Raw genomic sequence first — 13,286 nt, 5'->3', positions numbered from 1 at the left:
GAGCTCCATATCTGCAGAGAACCAGAGCACAGCTAAATCTTCTCCACAGTCATATCATATGCTCCAAATGCAAGCAGGACCCATGAGCTCTTTCTTCACCAAATATAGGCTTAGCCATAGAGTCTGACTGGGCTGCTTTGACCTTTGACCAGGCTGCACTCAGTTATCACAGCCCTTTAAAATCTTCATTACTGCCTTGAGTCAAAATGAGTAATCTGGACTAAGCTCAGTTTTTGCTTTTACCTCAAATAACCATGGTGAAGAATGAAGTTTTCTGTCTTCCTTCCTCCCACCTCTACACAGGATAACTTATACTGCTGTCCAAGTTGGCACTGAGGAAGGGCTCCAGGCACTGCACTGTTCCTCACCTCCAAGCCTTGCTCTTCCAGTCTCTTGATATGTAGAAACTGATGCTGGAGTTACTTTCCTTGTGAGTTAAGTACTCTGCTTTCTAGATGGCCAAGTGATTAATTTTGGGGTGTCCCTTGTAACTGATTGCAGGAGAGCAGCCTTGCATTTTGCTTACACTCCTCAGGGTGCCTGGCCTTGGCTTTGCTTGTGGTTGCTGGAAGGGGATCCTCTCGAAGGTGTTAAGGTCCTCTTATTGTGTCAGACATGATAAGCAACAAATGCAGAATAGCTGGCAATGTCCTTGATGGAGGACATTTGGGAACTTTGTTGTAGATGCATTGCTTTGTCTCAGCAGCAAGGAAGGACAAACTATTTGCTTTAGCAAAACAAAAAGTCGGTGGACTCTGGATAAGCTGAGTGTAGAGGCAGACTTTCACACCAGCAGATCCCTTGGCAAACAGCACAGATAAGTGACCCAGAGAGGAGAATAAACAAAAAAAATGTGATTTGTCATTGACAGAAAAGGAAAGTGAAAGATTTCTTCTCTGCTGGTAATGACTTGATGTTTCTGGATGCTGTTTTGCTGAAAGTTGCTGTCAGGAACCAACAAGAAACACATTTGAGGGTGACAGCATGAAGAAATAGAACTGCTTCTTGGTTCAAATCAGAAACTGCTGTAAGGTAGTCCAGGAGAATATTTTACTAGAGCACAGGGCAAATCAAACTGGCTTCCGAAGATGTGACCTGTGGAGCAATTTATTGTAGATCCTCACTTCAGCATGAGCCCTCAGCATGATGCTGAGGCAGAATAAAAGGCAGGCTAGCTGCAAAATGGAGAAAGTGTCCACTACACAGAGCAAAGGTGCCCAGTGGACTAGGGTGCCCAGGTTCAGATGGGTATTCCCAGTTGGAGTTTGGTCTGTCCAACTCTCTCTGCAAGAATCCATAAGGTTTTCACCTGCCAGCTGGTGAGCTGAGCCATTGTGCAATAGATGCAGCCAAACTGCATCCATGAGAGTTTGTGCTTTTGCTAAATCCCAGCACATGTTCAGCTTGTCCACCTCGAGAGTGCCCCAGAGCTTTTCTGGCACTTTGCTTTGGCCCAGGCTTGTGCTTCTGACACAGGAAATGTGGTTTGGACAGGGGGTTTGTGTCTGTGCTTGGCTGCCAGGTCAGGCACAGCAAGAGAGAACTGAGGCTGGTTCCCTTGCTCAAGGAGCAGATGTTTGCCTGTGGGAAGCCTGGAGTAAAAGTCTTTAGCCTGTGTGAATACAAGGAGAAGGGTCCTATCCCACTGCTTACCTTGTGCGACCAAGATGTGGGCAAAAGAGGGTGGCTGGAAGAGCCCAGCAGGGCTGGGAAGCACTTGTGCTTCTCTGGTGCTCACATGGACTTCTGCAGGTCTGTGTCTCTCTTCAGCTAAGGAGGCAGATGAGTGAAATCCCTGAGCTGCTGGGCTGGGCAGAATGGCAGAGTCTCTGAGTAGGGCCTTTACATCTGCATCTACAATTCAACAGCGACTTACAAAAAAATGCTTGAGGCACAGAAACAAAGACATGTCTAAAGCAGAGTATTAGGGAAAAGCACAAACATGAATTAATAAAAAGAAGTGAATGAGTTAAGTTAGCTGTGGTTATTCTGGGTCATAAAAGGGAAAGGGAAGCATTTGGGAAGCATCTAAGTAGTTAAAGGAATGAAGAAACAGACTTATTACTAATGCAAGCTTTCAGCTACTACTGAGCGTTATGAATAAGGATGAAATATTTGATGCTGTATTGTTTAATCTTATAGTGAGTGTCTGAGATTGTCTGCTTAATATAACAAGAGGATAAAAGCACAGGTCAGAATAAGGAAAGAGCATATTAAAGAGAATTTAGATAAGTTCTTGCTCATCAGCAAAATCAGATTAAACATACCCTGGAGCACTGAAAGAAATAACCAGACCAATTTCTTGCCATTATATGCATTTCAGAGAGTTTTTGGACCACATCTGTCCTGTGTTTTAGGCAGAGGCTGGAGTTTATATGCAAGCCCACTTACAGCATGTGATCTGAGTGAATACCCTGACCAGGGTTGGCGTGTGCTCTGCAGCATGGATGAGGGGAGCACCACTCTGCTGTCACCTATGGACTCACACTCATTCATGTACCTGTGACACAGGCAGACTGAAGTATGATAGCCTACTGTCATCAGTCCCCATACACTTTTCAGTGATGCTGTAGAGCCAATATCTTGCTGAAAGGTATCCGCAGATTCCTTCTTAAAAGGGCCTGTCCTTAAATGCAGGAGGGAAAGTGGCACAGACAGAGTACCAGAGCCCAGAAAACAGTGTCTGGACGATTCACCCAGCTAGAGGCATCCCTGGGCAGCCACAGGGGGTTGAGAAGTGTGGATAATAGCACAGCAGTTAATAATAGCTGCACGCTGGCCTGTAGCACCAGCAGGGCCAGGGAAAGGAGGAAAGTGCTCAAAGGGCCAGGAGTGGAAAAATGTCTGGAGGAAAATGATAGGATTGGACCCAGGGAATTACTGACCAGTCAGACCAATTTCAAAGACTGGAAAAGCACTTGAATAAATGGCAACACTACTGTTAAATGTCTGGCTAATAAGGTGATTCAGAGAAGCTGACATGGATTTGTCCAGAATAGATTATCAAGCCAATTTCTTTTCCTTTTTTTCCACAGAAACGGGCCTCATGAATAAGGGAGAGGCAATCAAGGTTATCATCTCAATCCATCTTGACTTGACTAAAGCTTTTGATCCAGGCTTACACAGTGACATACATATAACCAAAGCAGAGAAATGTGAATTAGGTAAAATGGCCATAAAGAGGCTGCTCAGGTGGCTCAGGCAGTGTGCTTAAAGAGCAGTTATACAGAGCTCACTGTCAGACTCTGAAAATGCTACAAGTGAGACTCTCCAGCTGTCACTTCTGGTCTTTTTTTGATCAATACTTTCATTAACAACTCAAATTACAGAATAGGGAAGCGCCCCTGGGAGGACAAGGTACTTTGCGGGACATGATTATGTTCAAAATGATCTTGATAAATTGGAAGAAAGGCCCAAAATCAATGTGATGAAATTCAATAAAGACAAGAGCAAATACTGCATTTAGAGAGGGGAAATTAAATGCACAGATACGAAATAGGAGATTGCTGGTTAGGCAGCAGGGTGCCCGAGGGGAAGCATGGCAGATCACCACCCGTGATCAGCAATGGAATACTCTTGTATAAAGATATGTGTCATTCTAATTAATTAGCAAGAATATGAGAGAGAGGAGGTTGTAACTCAGGGTAGTTCTGTGCCATGTGTTTGCAGCAGCAGAGCCAGGCTGAAGAGGAAGAACAAGAGTGGTGAAAGCTTGGGTCCTGAAGACAGGACCTGGACGCAACAGTTGGGGCAGTTGATTTGAGTTGGAAAGAGGGGAAAAGGGAACAGTGGCACAAACTTTTCTTGCCCTTTTGAAGACTGTTACAGAAAGGGGAATAAGCTGTTGTTCTTTGCATCCACTGGGGAGATAGTAAGGAGTAATTGGCTTGACTCTTGGTAGAGGAAATCTTCTGATAAGCGCAATTAAGCACAGCTGTATCTACAGGGAGGTTGTTGGGTACCTGTTGTTGGAGACTTGTGAGAGCAACCTATGTGAATTGTCACCAGTGGCAGGGGAGTGTCTGATTTCACCTCAGAAGAGAATAAATATGCTTTTTGGGTCACTCCAAACCCTGCATTGCCATGATGACTTTGCCTAGGAGTTTACTGATAGCCAGGTTGGCACTGGAATGAATTTGTCCCCAGGTCAAAATAGCATGAACATTCCTCAGCATCCCAAGGAGATGTTTGCATGCCAAAGTTATTTGAATGTCTTACTTGGCTAGTTCATGTCAGGGTGAATTGGGGGTGCAGGGGGGATTGATAATGCCCTTGTCTTTCCTCTTCTCTAGCTGGGGCAGATTTTATTAGTTTTTTCTAGGCCCTAAATTACAAAAAATCTGCCTTATTTCACTTAGGGCAGGTATCAGCAGGGCTGTGGTACTGCAATGCTGACAAAGGCGTCCTTGAAGGATAATTATAGGGAAGGAAAGGGAAGGAATTGCTCATCAGTTAATGTGCATGTGTTGGATGTGGCACCCCATTCCTGAGTTTTGGCGAGCCAAGGGCCAGCCAGATCTGTGTTTGCAGTAGCTGGTGCCTGCACCACACTCCAGACTCTGGGCCAGGGTGATTTTGACCAATTGTATTGTGTCAGTGCAAGTGACTTACAGCCTGTGTCCCATGAAAACGGATCAAGCATTATATATTTCATGGGAACGGCATCAGAAACATGGGTGTTTTCAAATCAGATTGGATAAATGGTCTAATCTCCTGCTGGGCAGGAGCCATTACCAGCTGCCACACATAAAAGTGATAGTATTCTCTTGCTGGAAATGAATGGATTATCACCCTGCTAACCTGCTGTACATAGTAATGAACATGAGTTATTAATATTTATATTTCTGTGTATTAAATACCGTTTTGAATTGTCTCAACTTCTTTATAAATAAATGAGCTTTAAGAAATCAAAAGAAAAAGTGGTAGGCTGTTCTTACAGCAATGAGTTTCACCCACTAATTTTGCACTGCAATAATAGTCAGGTTAAAGATCACTGAAAAAATTGCTTGTTTTTGTTACAGTTCTCATCATGATCAGGGACAGAAAATGCTTGCTGCTTTTTGCTTGCTTGTCTCCTCTCTGCTGTTTACACACTTTTCTTTTTCATGTGCTTCTTTACTCTGATTGTATCATAGTTGAACTTTTGCTCTAAATAGTTTCACACAGCCAAAATCCCTGGCTGATTATCACATGCTTCAGGGCAAAAATTAACTTCATGCCACTGTGCAGACAGTTGCTTGGTTTTCTCCTCAAATGCTCCACCCCTCTCAGCACGGATGCTGCTAATGGTGGGAGGTTGTGCCATGTTGACAAGCCTCTGGGAGCAAGGAAAAGGCCAGTTCTGAGCAGATGCCCGATTTGATTGCAGTATCATGAGGTCTAATTACTCTAATAAGCATTTGTGGGATTCAGAGATCAGGAGGAAAGGGATCACAAACACGATTAAGGTGTCAGAGGTGTTGAATGAAAATTGAAAGGATTAAATGCCAATTTCTGTTTTCTGAAATTCAAGCTACCATCACTGAGAGCAGCTAATAGTCATCTGAGGGCAGAGCCTGGTGTCCCTGAGAGGCTGTTTTTCAAGCTGTCTACAAAAACTACCCAACTCAAGTACTGGTGACTGATCTGAATAGAGGAGGAAGAGTACCCCAAGCAATTCAGCCTACTTGATTTTTGGGGCTGGTGACCCCACCTACCCATGTAATGGATTAGACACCTAACTAAGAGGAGAAAACTTGAATAGATCTCCATCAGAGAGAGGTTATTTGGAGTAGGCAAACCCTGGGGTAAAACCTCTTTGCTTTGGGAATGCTGAAAGGAATTAGCTTGGGAAAACCCCCCATGAACTTATGATAGCTCTTATGCTGTTTGGTCACCTCTGGACGAGGTTCTTGCAACACTCGGTGTTCACATCAGGACTCAGAAGTTGTGTCTGCACAGAACGGTGGGGGATGCACAGAATGGTGGGGATGGACTACAGCTGCTGAACCTTCATCCGTGCATTTACCAGTGCTCTCATGGTCTGCAAAGTTTTCCCCAAATATTTGGGACAGTAAGCTGGACAGAAAGAACATGAGTTAGAGGAGAACACACACATAAAAACATCTTACTGTCAGACCATTTTAGAGTGACATTTAAAAAACTTTTGATTCAAAATATGATGTTTTTTCTGCGCTCAGCACGAGGCAGATTGGACGTCTTTGTAACCAGTGTCCCTGAGCTCTGCATTTCTCACCTTGAATTAAAACTTCTCACTACACCACCTCCTTCATCTGAAGCAGCTGCTGGTGACTATCACTGTCAGCAGTAGCTCATGCTCACAGGGAGATGTTCTTGGAACAGATACACCCAGCCCATTTTGTCCACAGTGGGTCAGCCTTGGCAATCCTTGTCCTGTTGAACCTGCCTTTTAATCATTAATCATTTTATTCTGGGTCATTTTGAATTATGTTATTCCTTTAATGCCATATAACAGAAGTAGTTCCACACAGAGACTTACAATTTCACCTGTGCAGGGATATTCAAAGGTATATGCCACTCAAAGCTCTTCAGTTGTGTCTTATAGGCATGAAACTGGCATTTTGAGGTATTCTCAGATGGATTCCTTTTACATTCTATTTTTCCTTCCTCAGAAAAGGAAGGAAACGTTCAGTGGAGGGTTAACTGCTCTCTGCTGAGTCTCTTGCTTAATTTTCATGCTCCACAGAACTTCACAGTATAAACAATTTTACAAAAGAGAATTAACAGTTATTCACAAGGACCTGTCACGCGAATACCCAGTCTGTGTAATTAAAGTATTGAGAAGGCTGTTTGTTTTCTGAACTAGGTATGAGTTATATAAGTGGTCATGGATAGAGTATTTGGTAAGTTCTGGGATGATCAAACCCATTTATCATGTTTATGGGATGATGTTTAGGGAACTTCATCTGCTCCACTGCTTGGACAGGAACAGATATACCTTTGAAAAGCTTCTCAGAACCTTCTAAAGTGCTTGTCCCCATCCTGATCTGACAGATGCCAACAGGAGTGTGTGCTGACAGACCCAGTGACAAGTCATTCTTTTCCCTTCAGTCTGATTGAATTCCCAGATCTGAAAATCGAGTGTTCTTAATGCTTTTGGTCTAACTGAAATGTCTCTTCTAAACTGTAAGCCATTTATCTGAGTTCTTATCTCTCCTGCTGAGCTGTCACAGTCGAAAGGCAAATCTCCTTACGAGGCAGACAGATACTCTGAAGGTGTAGGGAGGATTTCAGATTTAATGGAGAAGTTTTCATCTCCCTGAAACAGAAGTGCCCCAAGGACCCTTGTCACATGTTGCTTGCAAGGTCTTGCCTGCACCCCACACAGGGGCAGAAAGCTAGTTTGAGGCTGTCTGGCTGAAGGGCAGCCATATGGCACTGCAGTAATGTAATGAATAATGTAATTAGTCAAATGTGAAAGGCAAGGCTGGTGCTTGGGGGCCTTGGTGTGGCTCCACTGGTGCTGTTTGGAGATGTCTCAGGGGTCTCTGGGATGGTGCTATGCCACAGTGTAGAGGTCTGGTGCACAGCTCAGACACCTCATAAGGCCTGTCCTTGATGGCAGTGCTCTAGTGGCCGTGGGTGGGTACAGAGGGGCTTTACTCCTGTGCTGGAGCATCCTGCAGGAAAGTGACTGACCAGAGTGCTCAGGACAGTTCTGCTCCTGCTGGTGGAGATAAGTGTTCACACCAGTGAGCCTCCAGGATGCAAACCAGCTGCTCTTTAGGAAGGATTTCAGAAGACTTTGCTTAGGCCATGGGACTCTGTCCTGCTAATGCTGAATACCTTGTGCTGACTGGGACTGTCTTCTTCTTTCTTTTTGTTTTAAGGTCAAGTGGCAGAAGGATGACATGGACAGCAACCGCAACTTCTTCTCTGTCTCCTCGGATGGGCGGATTGTTTCATGGACTTTAATTAAGGTAAACAGTAGGTGGCAATTTCTTTTTCCAGTGAAATTATACCTAATTTTCTCAAAAGTTCAGTGATTCATTAGTATTATTTTTATTTCTAATGAGCTTGAAAAGAAATGTTAGCAATAGCAGCTGGTGCAGTCACAGCTGGATCTGGGGCTGCACATTAAACTCTGAAATGAAGCAGGGTCAGCCTACTCATTGTCAGGACCTAACCTTCATCCTGCCTGCACCTGTAGCACCCCATGGGCCTGAAAATGAGAGCTCATTTTCCTGCTTGGCAGCAGCAGGGATTCAAGCCTGGTCCTTGTTCTCACACTTTCTTTGTCCCAGAAGGGTCAACTAGACACAGAACAGAATAATCTGCTTTTTTTCACAGCTTCCAGATTCTCATCCCCAAAATGCTCCCCTACAGATTGCAATTTGAATTGGGAGAGGGTCAATTTAAATTTCTCCCCATGTGGGACAGAGTGAGTAGTACAAAGTTTGCATTTGCAGTGGGATGGCAGCTTGCTATCAGACAGGCAGAGGGCTTCTCCCTGCCATGACATTGCCTACTCCAATACACATCCAATACAACTTTTTAAAACTAGTTTGCATGCCCTGCCTTTGTTCACTTTTCCTTTTGGAGTATGTTGAAATATGTTGATAGAAACCTAGAATTAATGTCCCCAAATGACCCTTAGATTCATGTCTCTGAATCCCAATGTGTGGGTTTTTCTGTTGGTTATTTCATTTTACATTTAAAGATTTCAAATCTCGCTAAAAAATAATTGCATTGCCCTAAATATGAGTTTGAAGCAGCTGTCCCATTATTTCCCAACAAAAGAAGAAATTTCTTTACATCCTAGGATGCTAATTTTTCAATCTGTTTTACCAAAGCTTTCCAGTTTTGAAATTTTTAGGCCTTGCTGCCATGGCAGGGATTAATTTCTAGCATTACATGTAAATCTTAGCCTCATGTCCAGTTCAGGAACAGGACCATCTCCTAAAGAACAGTGTAAGCACAGGCAGATGGCACAGCTTATGAAGTTATTTTTTATAGACTTTTCCATGTTCATACATGCAGCTTCAGAATCAAAAATCCCTTCTGCAAATGTATCCCAAGTCCTTCTCCCAAAAGAGCTCCCTAGACAGGGACATACTAAGAGTGTCTCAGCACTCAGGTCCTGTGTTATCCCCTGAATAGGAATGCCCAAAAGATTTGGGTTGAAGTGGGCAGTACATGCCTGCAGCCAGACACATCTAGATGAGGTGATTTGGCAGGGTACACTTAGCAACTGAGCCCCAGTAACTGAGTGTGCTCAACATGGCCCCCTTAGGAGGCAGGGAACCCTGGCTGAAGTCTCTTACTTAATAGAAATGCCACAACTGGGATGACTTAAGTGTTTGCAGATGGATTCTGATAGCAGCTCACCCAGCAGAGGGTCTTTTGCACCAGTGCATAACTGTTTCCACTTAATAATCTGTAGTTTTGCTATCCCTTGAGCACATAGATATTTCCTTCTATGTATCCTTAGTATGACTTCTAAGATCTGCATCCACTTAGCCCACTGTAATTTCTACTTATTCCTTACATTACTGTAATGAACTTTGCCTTACCCATGTGAAAAGTCTTGGGTTTTTAGGGGTTTTTTTGATTAAATTACTTCTGAAATTGCCAGAACTAGTATTTACTTAGTAGGCAGGGGTGGAAAACAGCAATGTTTTAGGTGCTGTCTGCTTTGGACATTTTTGCGGGGGACAGATATTCAACAGAGAAAACAAAAACCACGATGAAAATAATGCTTTTTTATAATCTGTGGGGTTTTTTATACACAAAGGAGAAATGGACAATCTGCTTGAATTCCAGTTTCACAAGAGCTTTTTCTGGGTTTCATTTGGAGTAAAACTGAAAACACTCCAGAGGTTTTCTATTCTACAAAACCATGGTGCAAACAGGGAATAAATGAAAGAGTGCTTTGCTAATCTTTTTGAGAGGGCTATCCAGAAATAAAGCTCTTTCAAACACTGTTAGCTGTTTGACACTTCCAAAGCTGAGAGCACAAAGTGAATAATTTCATTATTTCTTCCAGACAAATATTTGGCAAACCGCACTCAAGATTTGGATAGAAGAGTTGTCAAATGTTAGCCAGGGACAGTTGATCTGCCTTGACCATAGTGGTTGTTTCTGTTAGAAATGGGCACAATCACTTCGGACAAATTTCATGAAAAAGCACATAAGTTCTGTGTACTTCGACTGTCTTGACTTTGGGTCCTCATGAAGGTGTAAAACATCAAGGAAGGATGCAGGACTTCTGCTGGATGATTCTCTGCCCCCCCTCCTTGTGGTATACACATTTCCTATCAAAAGGGAGAAACGTCTCAGCCATTTCAAAGAATTGTTTGGGATGCAGCATGATACTGCTTCTCAGTCTGATGCTCAGCAATCCCATATTTGATTAGTAGTCATAGTTCACCCCCTCCTGTGTCACCTACAGCTAAATTACTGAACAGCTCTGGGCCTGCTTCATCACTTAAGGCTAATAAGAAGTAAGGGGAAAGCAGCAGCTGTAAGGCCTGATTCACTAATGCTTACAAAGTGCTCTGCAATTATTAGGCAGAAGCAACATATTATTGCTTGGTATTCCTGGAAAGCCAAATTGTCAGCAGCATGTTTACCCAGAGGTATATGTGAATGGCTCTGGTGACAAAGAGCCCCAGGAACAGAAGTGTTTTTTATGCTGTGAAGCTGGGTACAAGATAAAACCAGCACAGCAGGGAAGTCTGCACAAGCAGGGTCCTTTGTGAAGGAGAGGGGCTGCAGGAATTGTCCACAGGGGCCTCTGCCAGGTGAAGGTACTGGGAGAAACCTTCAGAGGAAGGCTGCAGAAAGGTGTGTGATTAGAAAGAAGGTCCCTTGAGGTTTACCCTTCTACCAGAACACAGAGATAGTGTGCTAGCACATCTCTGGGCCTGCACAAATCACACATCTGTTCCACTGGGTGTATCAATGTGACCTGCTGCAGGCAGCTCCAAAGCTGCTCTTCAGACCAGACTCATGTCTAGGACAGGGCACATGCTTTCTGGAGAGCAGGCAGACCTGGGAGCCTGAGCAGAGGTAAGTGCCTGCTTAGCTTGTCCTGTCTGCTCTCCCAACAACCCACCAGCACTCCTACTTGGGCATGCAGTGGAACATGCTGTGCTCCTGATCCCTCTGGGCGCTGCTCTTTCCAGTTCATGCGCATGTACACCAGCACGTGTGGCCACTTTCTTAGCATCTCTCCTGCCTTTACCCACTGAAATGTGCTGTAAGAGCTGCTAAGGTGGAACTCTTTAGGAGTCTGTCCTGCTTCTTGCTGCTTTCTTGGAGAAAAATTTACTACCATCAATAGGCCAGCACATGTGGGTGTGTAGCAGTGAGAATTAGTGAGAAGGAAGAACATTTTGGAGTTTTGACCTTTTCTGAATCTTCTGTAACTTTGTACCCCCAGAGTATGATAGAAATGCTTTCTAGAACATTGTCCTCTCTCAACTGCAGTACTGAAGAAGATCTCCCACGTTCCTCAGCATGGAAATTCCTGGGATTGACTTTGCCAGGCAGAATTCTTTTTCCACCTGAGTGCTGCTCTGGGCTAAGAGAAGCTTCAACTACAGTTTAATTCACTGAGCTAAGTAGTGGTGCTTCAGTGGGATATTTGCATATTATACCATCCAGTCCACAGCCCATACTGCTCACTAATCATTAGTTTTTGTTCTTTTTATCACATAATCAGGGAATCACAGAATGGTTGGGGTTGGCAGAGACCTCTGGAGCCCCAGGGTGTTTTTACAGTCACAACTAACTCCATTCTGCAGTGGTATTCCAACTCCCAAAGCCAGTCTGAGAATGTAACTTTCCCTCCAGTAGCTTCTTTATATTTACCTACATTATGTCTATTTACATCTGTCTTTGGTCTCCCACCTTGACTGTAAACTCTTTGGGACCCAACCTTTTGGCCCTGTGTTCACCACCTTGCAAAGCAGTGTCATGATAGTTCTTTAAAACTCTGCTGAGAACAGAAACATGGGGCAGTTTTCTCTTCGAGCAAACTGCTTACTAGATGTTGCTGGCATCTCAGAGCCCATGAAATTGAGAGTATTTTGAAATGAGGCTGCTCTGGGGATAAGATGTTAAGAAGCCAGAACTGGAAAGATGAGAAGTTGCTATTCATTAATGTGGGGCTTTTGTTAGCTCCCTGCGAATATGAAATATCCATCTTAAATCACACAGGGTGATTTAACTAAACACTATCATTTAAGCTAACTGTGCCAACTTTCACTAAAAAACACTGACCCTGAAATTCAAAATTTTCCAGGTCAAGTGCACATGTCAAGGTAATGTACCAGTGGCTCTCAGTTCCAGTGTACCAAAGCATCAGTTTCCTGAAGGTTTTGTGGAAAGCACCATGTTACAAACTGCCAAATGTGAAACATTAAGCAACTTCTGGGCAGCTTTTTAAAATTCCTCCATAAAATCTGCCATTTCAAAGTACTGAATGTCTCTGTATTGTTGCTGCAAAGCATGCTATTCATGTCGAATCTCCTCTGCCTGCAGAGTGAGCTGGTTCACATGGATGTCATCAAGCTGTCAGCAGATGAAACAACGATGCAGGGGCCAGAGGGGCTGCAGCTGCAAACGCTTGGTAAGAGCCCAAGTCCTTGCCATGCTGATTAATTACTGACACAAAGTCTCTCATCAGTCATTCTGGGAAATTGAATTGGGAACAGGGTGTTGAGATGGAAAGGAGCTAAAGGAGGGTTACGCCTCCTTGCTTTCATCATGCACTAGGGCAAAGTCTGTCTGGAGCAATGGCCACTGAGTCAAGTTTTGCAGGTTACATTTGGCCTTTACGTACATAAAAAGATGAATTGAACATTAATTCAAGAAATGTCCATTTTATTGGGCTATCTCTGTGTGGATAAAGCACATACCTGTTTGTGTCAAAACTCAGTTTTGTTCTTTTTGTCAGGCATTGATCTGGACTGGCAAAATCAAGGTGAAAAGCAACCTCTGCCCTTTACTGGGTGCACAGTTCACCCAGCCAGCTTTGGGATGTGTCTCCTCGAGTTTGGGCTCTGTAAAAACAGTGTCTATTCTGAGCTACTATGTTAGGCTCCTCTATACAAAGTGGAGTCAGTGCAGTCCTTCCAGGCTGAATCCTCTCATCCTGATCATCCTGCGCTTGAGACAGCTGAGATGAGTCAGCTCTGGAGGTCCTAAGCCCGAGGAAGTCCTTGAGGAATCCTCTTATCATCCTTCTACACCTGCTTTTGGCTGAGAAGATGGGACCTCTGTTTGGAGGAGAGCCTTGCTCTGTTTTTAAGGATTGCTGT

The 13,286-nt window shown here is 43.9% G+C and overlaps 1 protein-coding gene across 1 annotated transcript in view; it reads left to right on the top strand.

Annotated features, from left to right (window-relative positions):
• Positions 1-13,286, top strand: part of DNAI1 (dynein axonemal intermediate chain 1) — a 130,773-nt gene that overhangs the window by 67,304 nt on the left and 50,183 nt on the right. Inside the window, exons 14-15 of the mRNA XM_059493115.1 lie at positions 7,851-7,940; positions 12,508-12,595. Coding sequence (XP_059349098.1) covers positions 7,851-7,940; positions 12,508-12,595 — 178 coding nt within the window. The remainder of the gene's footprint in view (positions 1-7,850; positions 7,941-12,507; positions 12,596-13,286) is intronic.

This window comes from Ammospiza nelsoni, chromosome Z, assembly GCF_027579445.1.
Source record: "Ammospiza nelsoni isolate bAmmNel1 chromosome Z, bAmmNel1.pri, whole genome shotgun sequence".
NCBI classification, from domain to species: domain Eukaryota; kingdom Metazoa; phylum Chordata; class Aves; order Passeriformes; family Passerellidae; genus Ammospiza; species Ammospiza nelsoni.
This window is presented reverse-complemented; position numbering and strand designations above follow the sequence as displayed.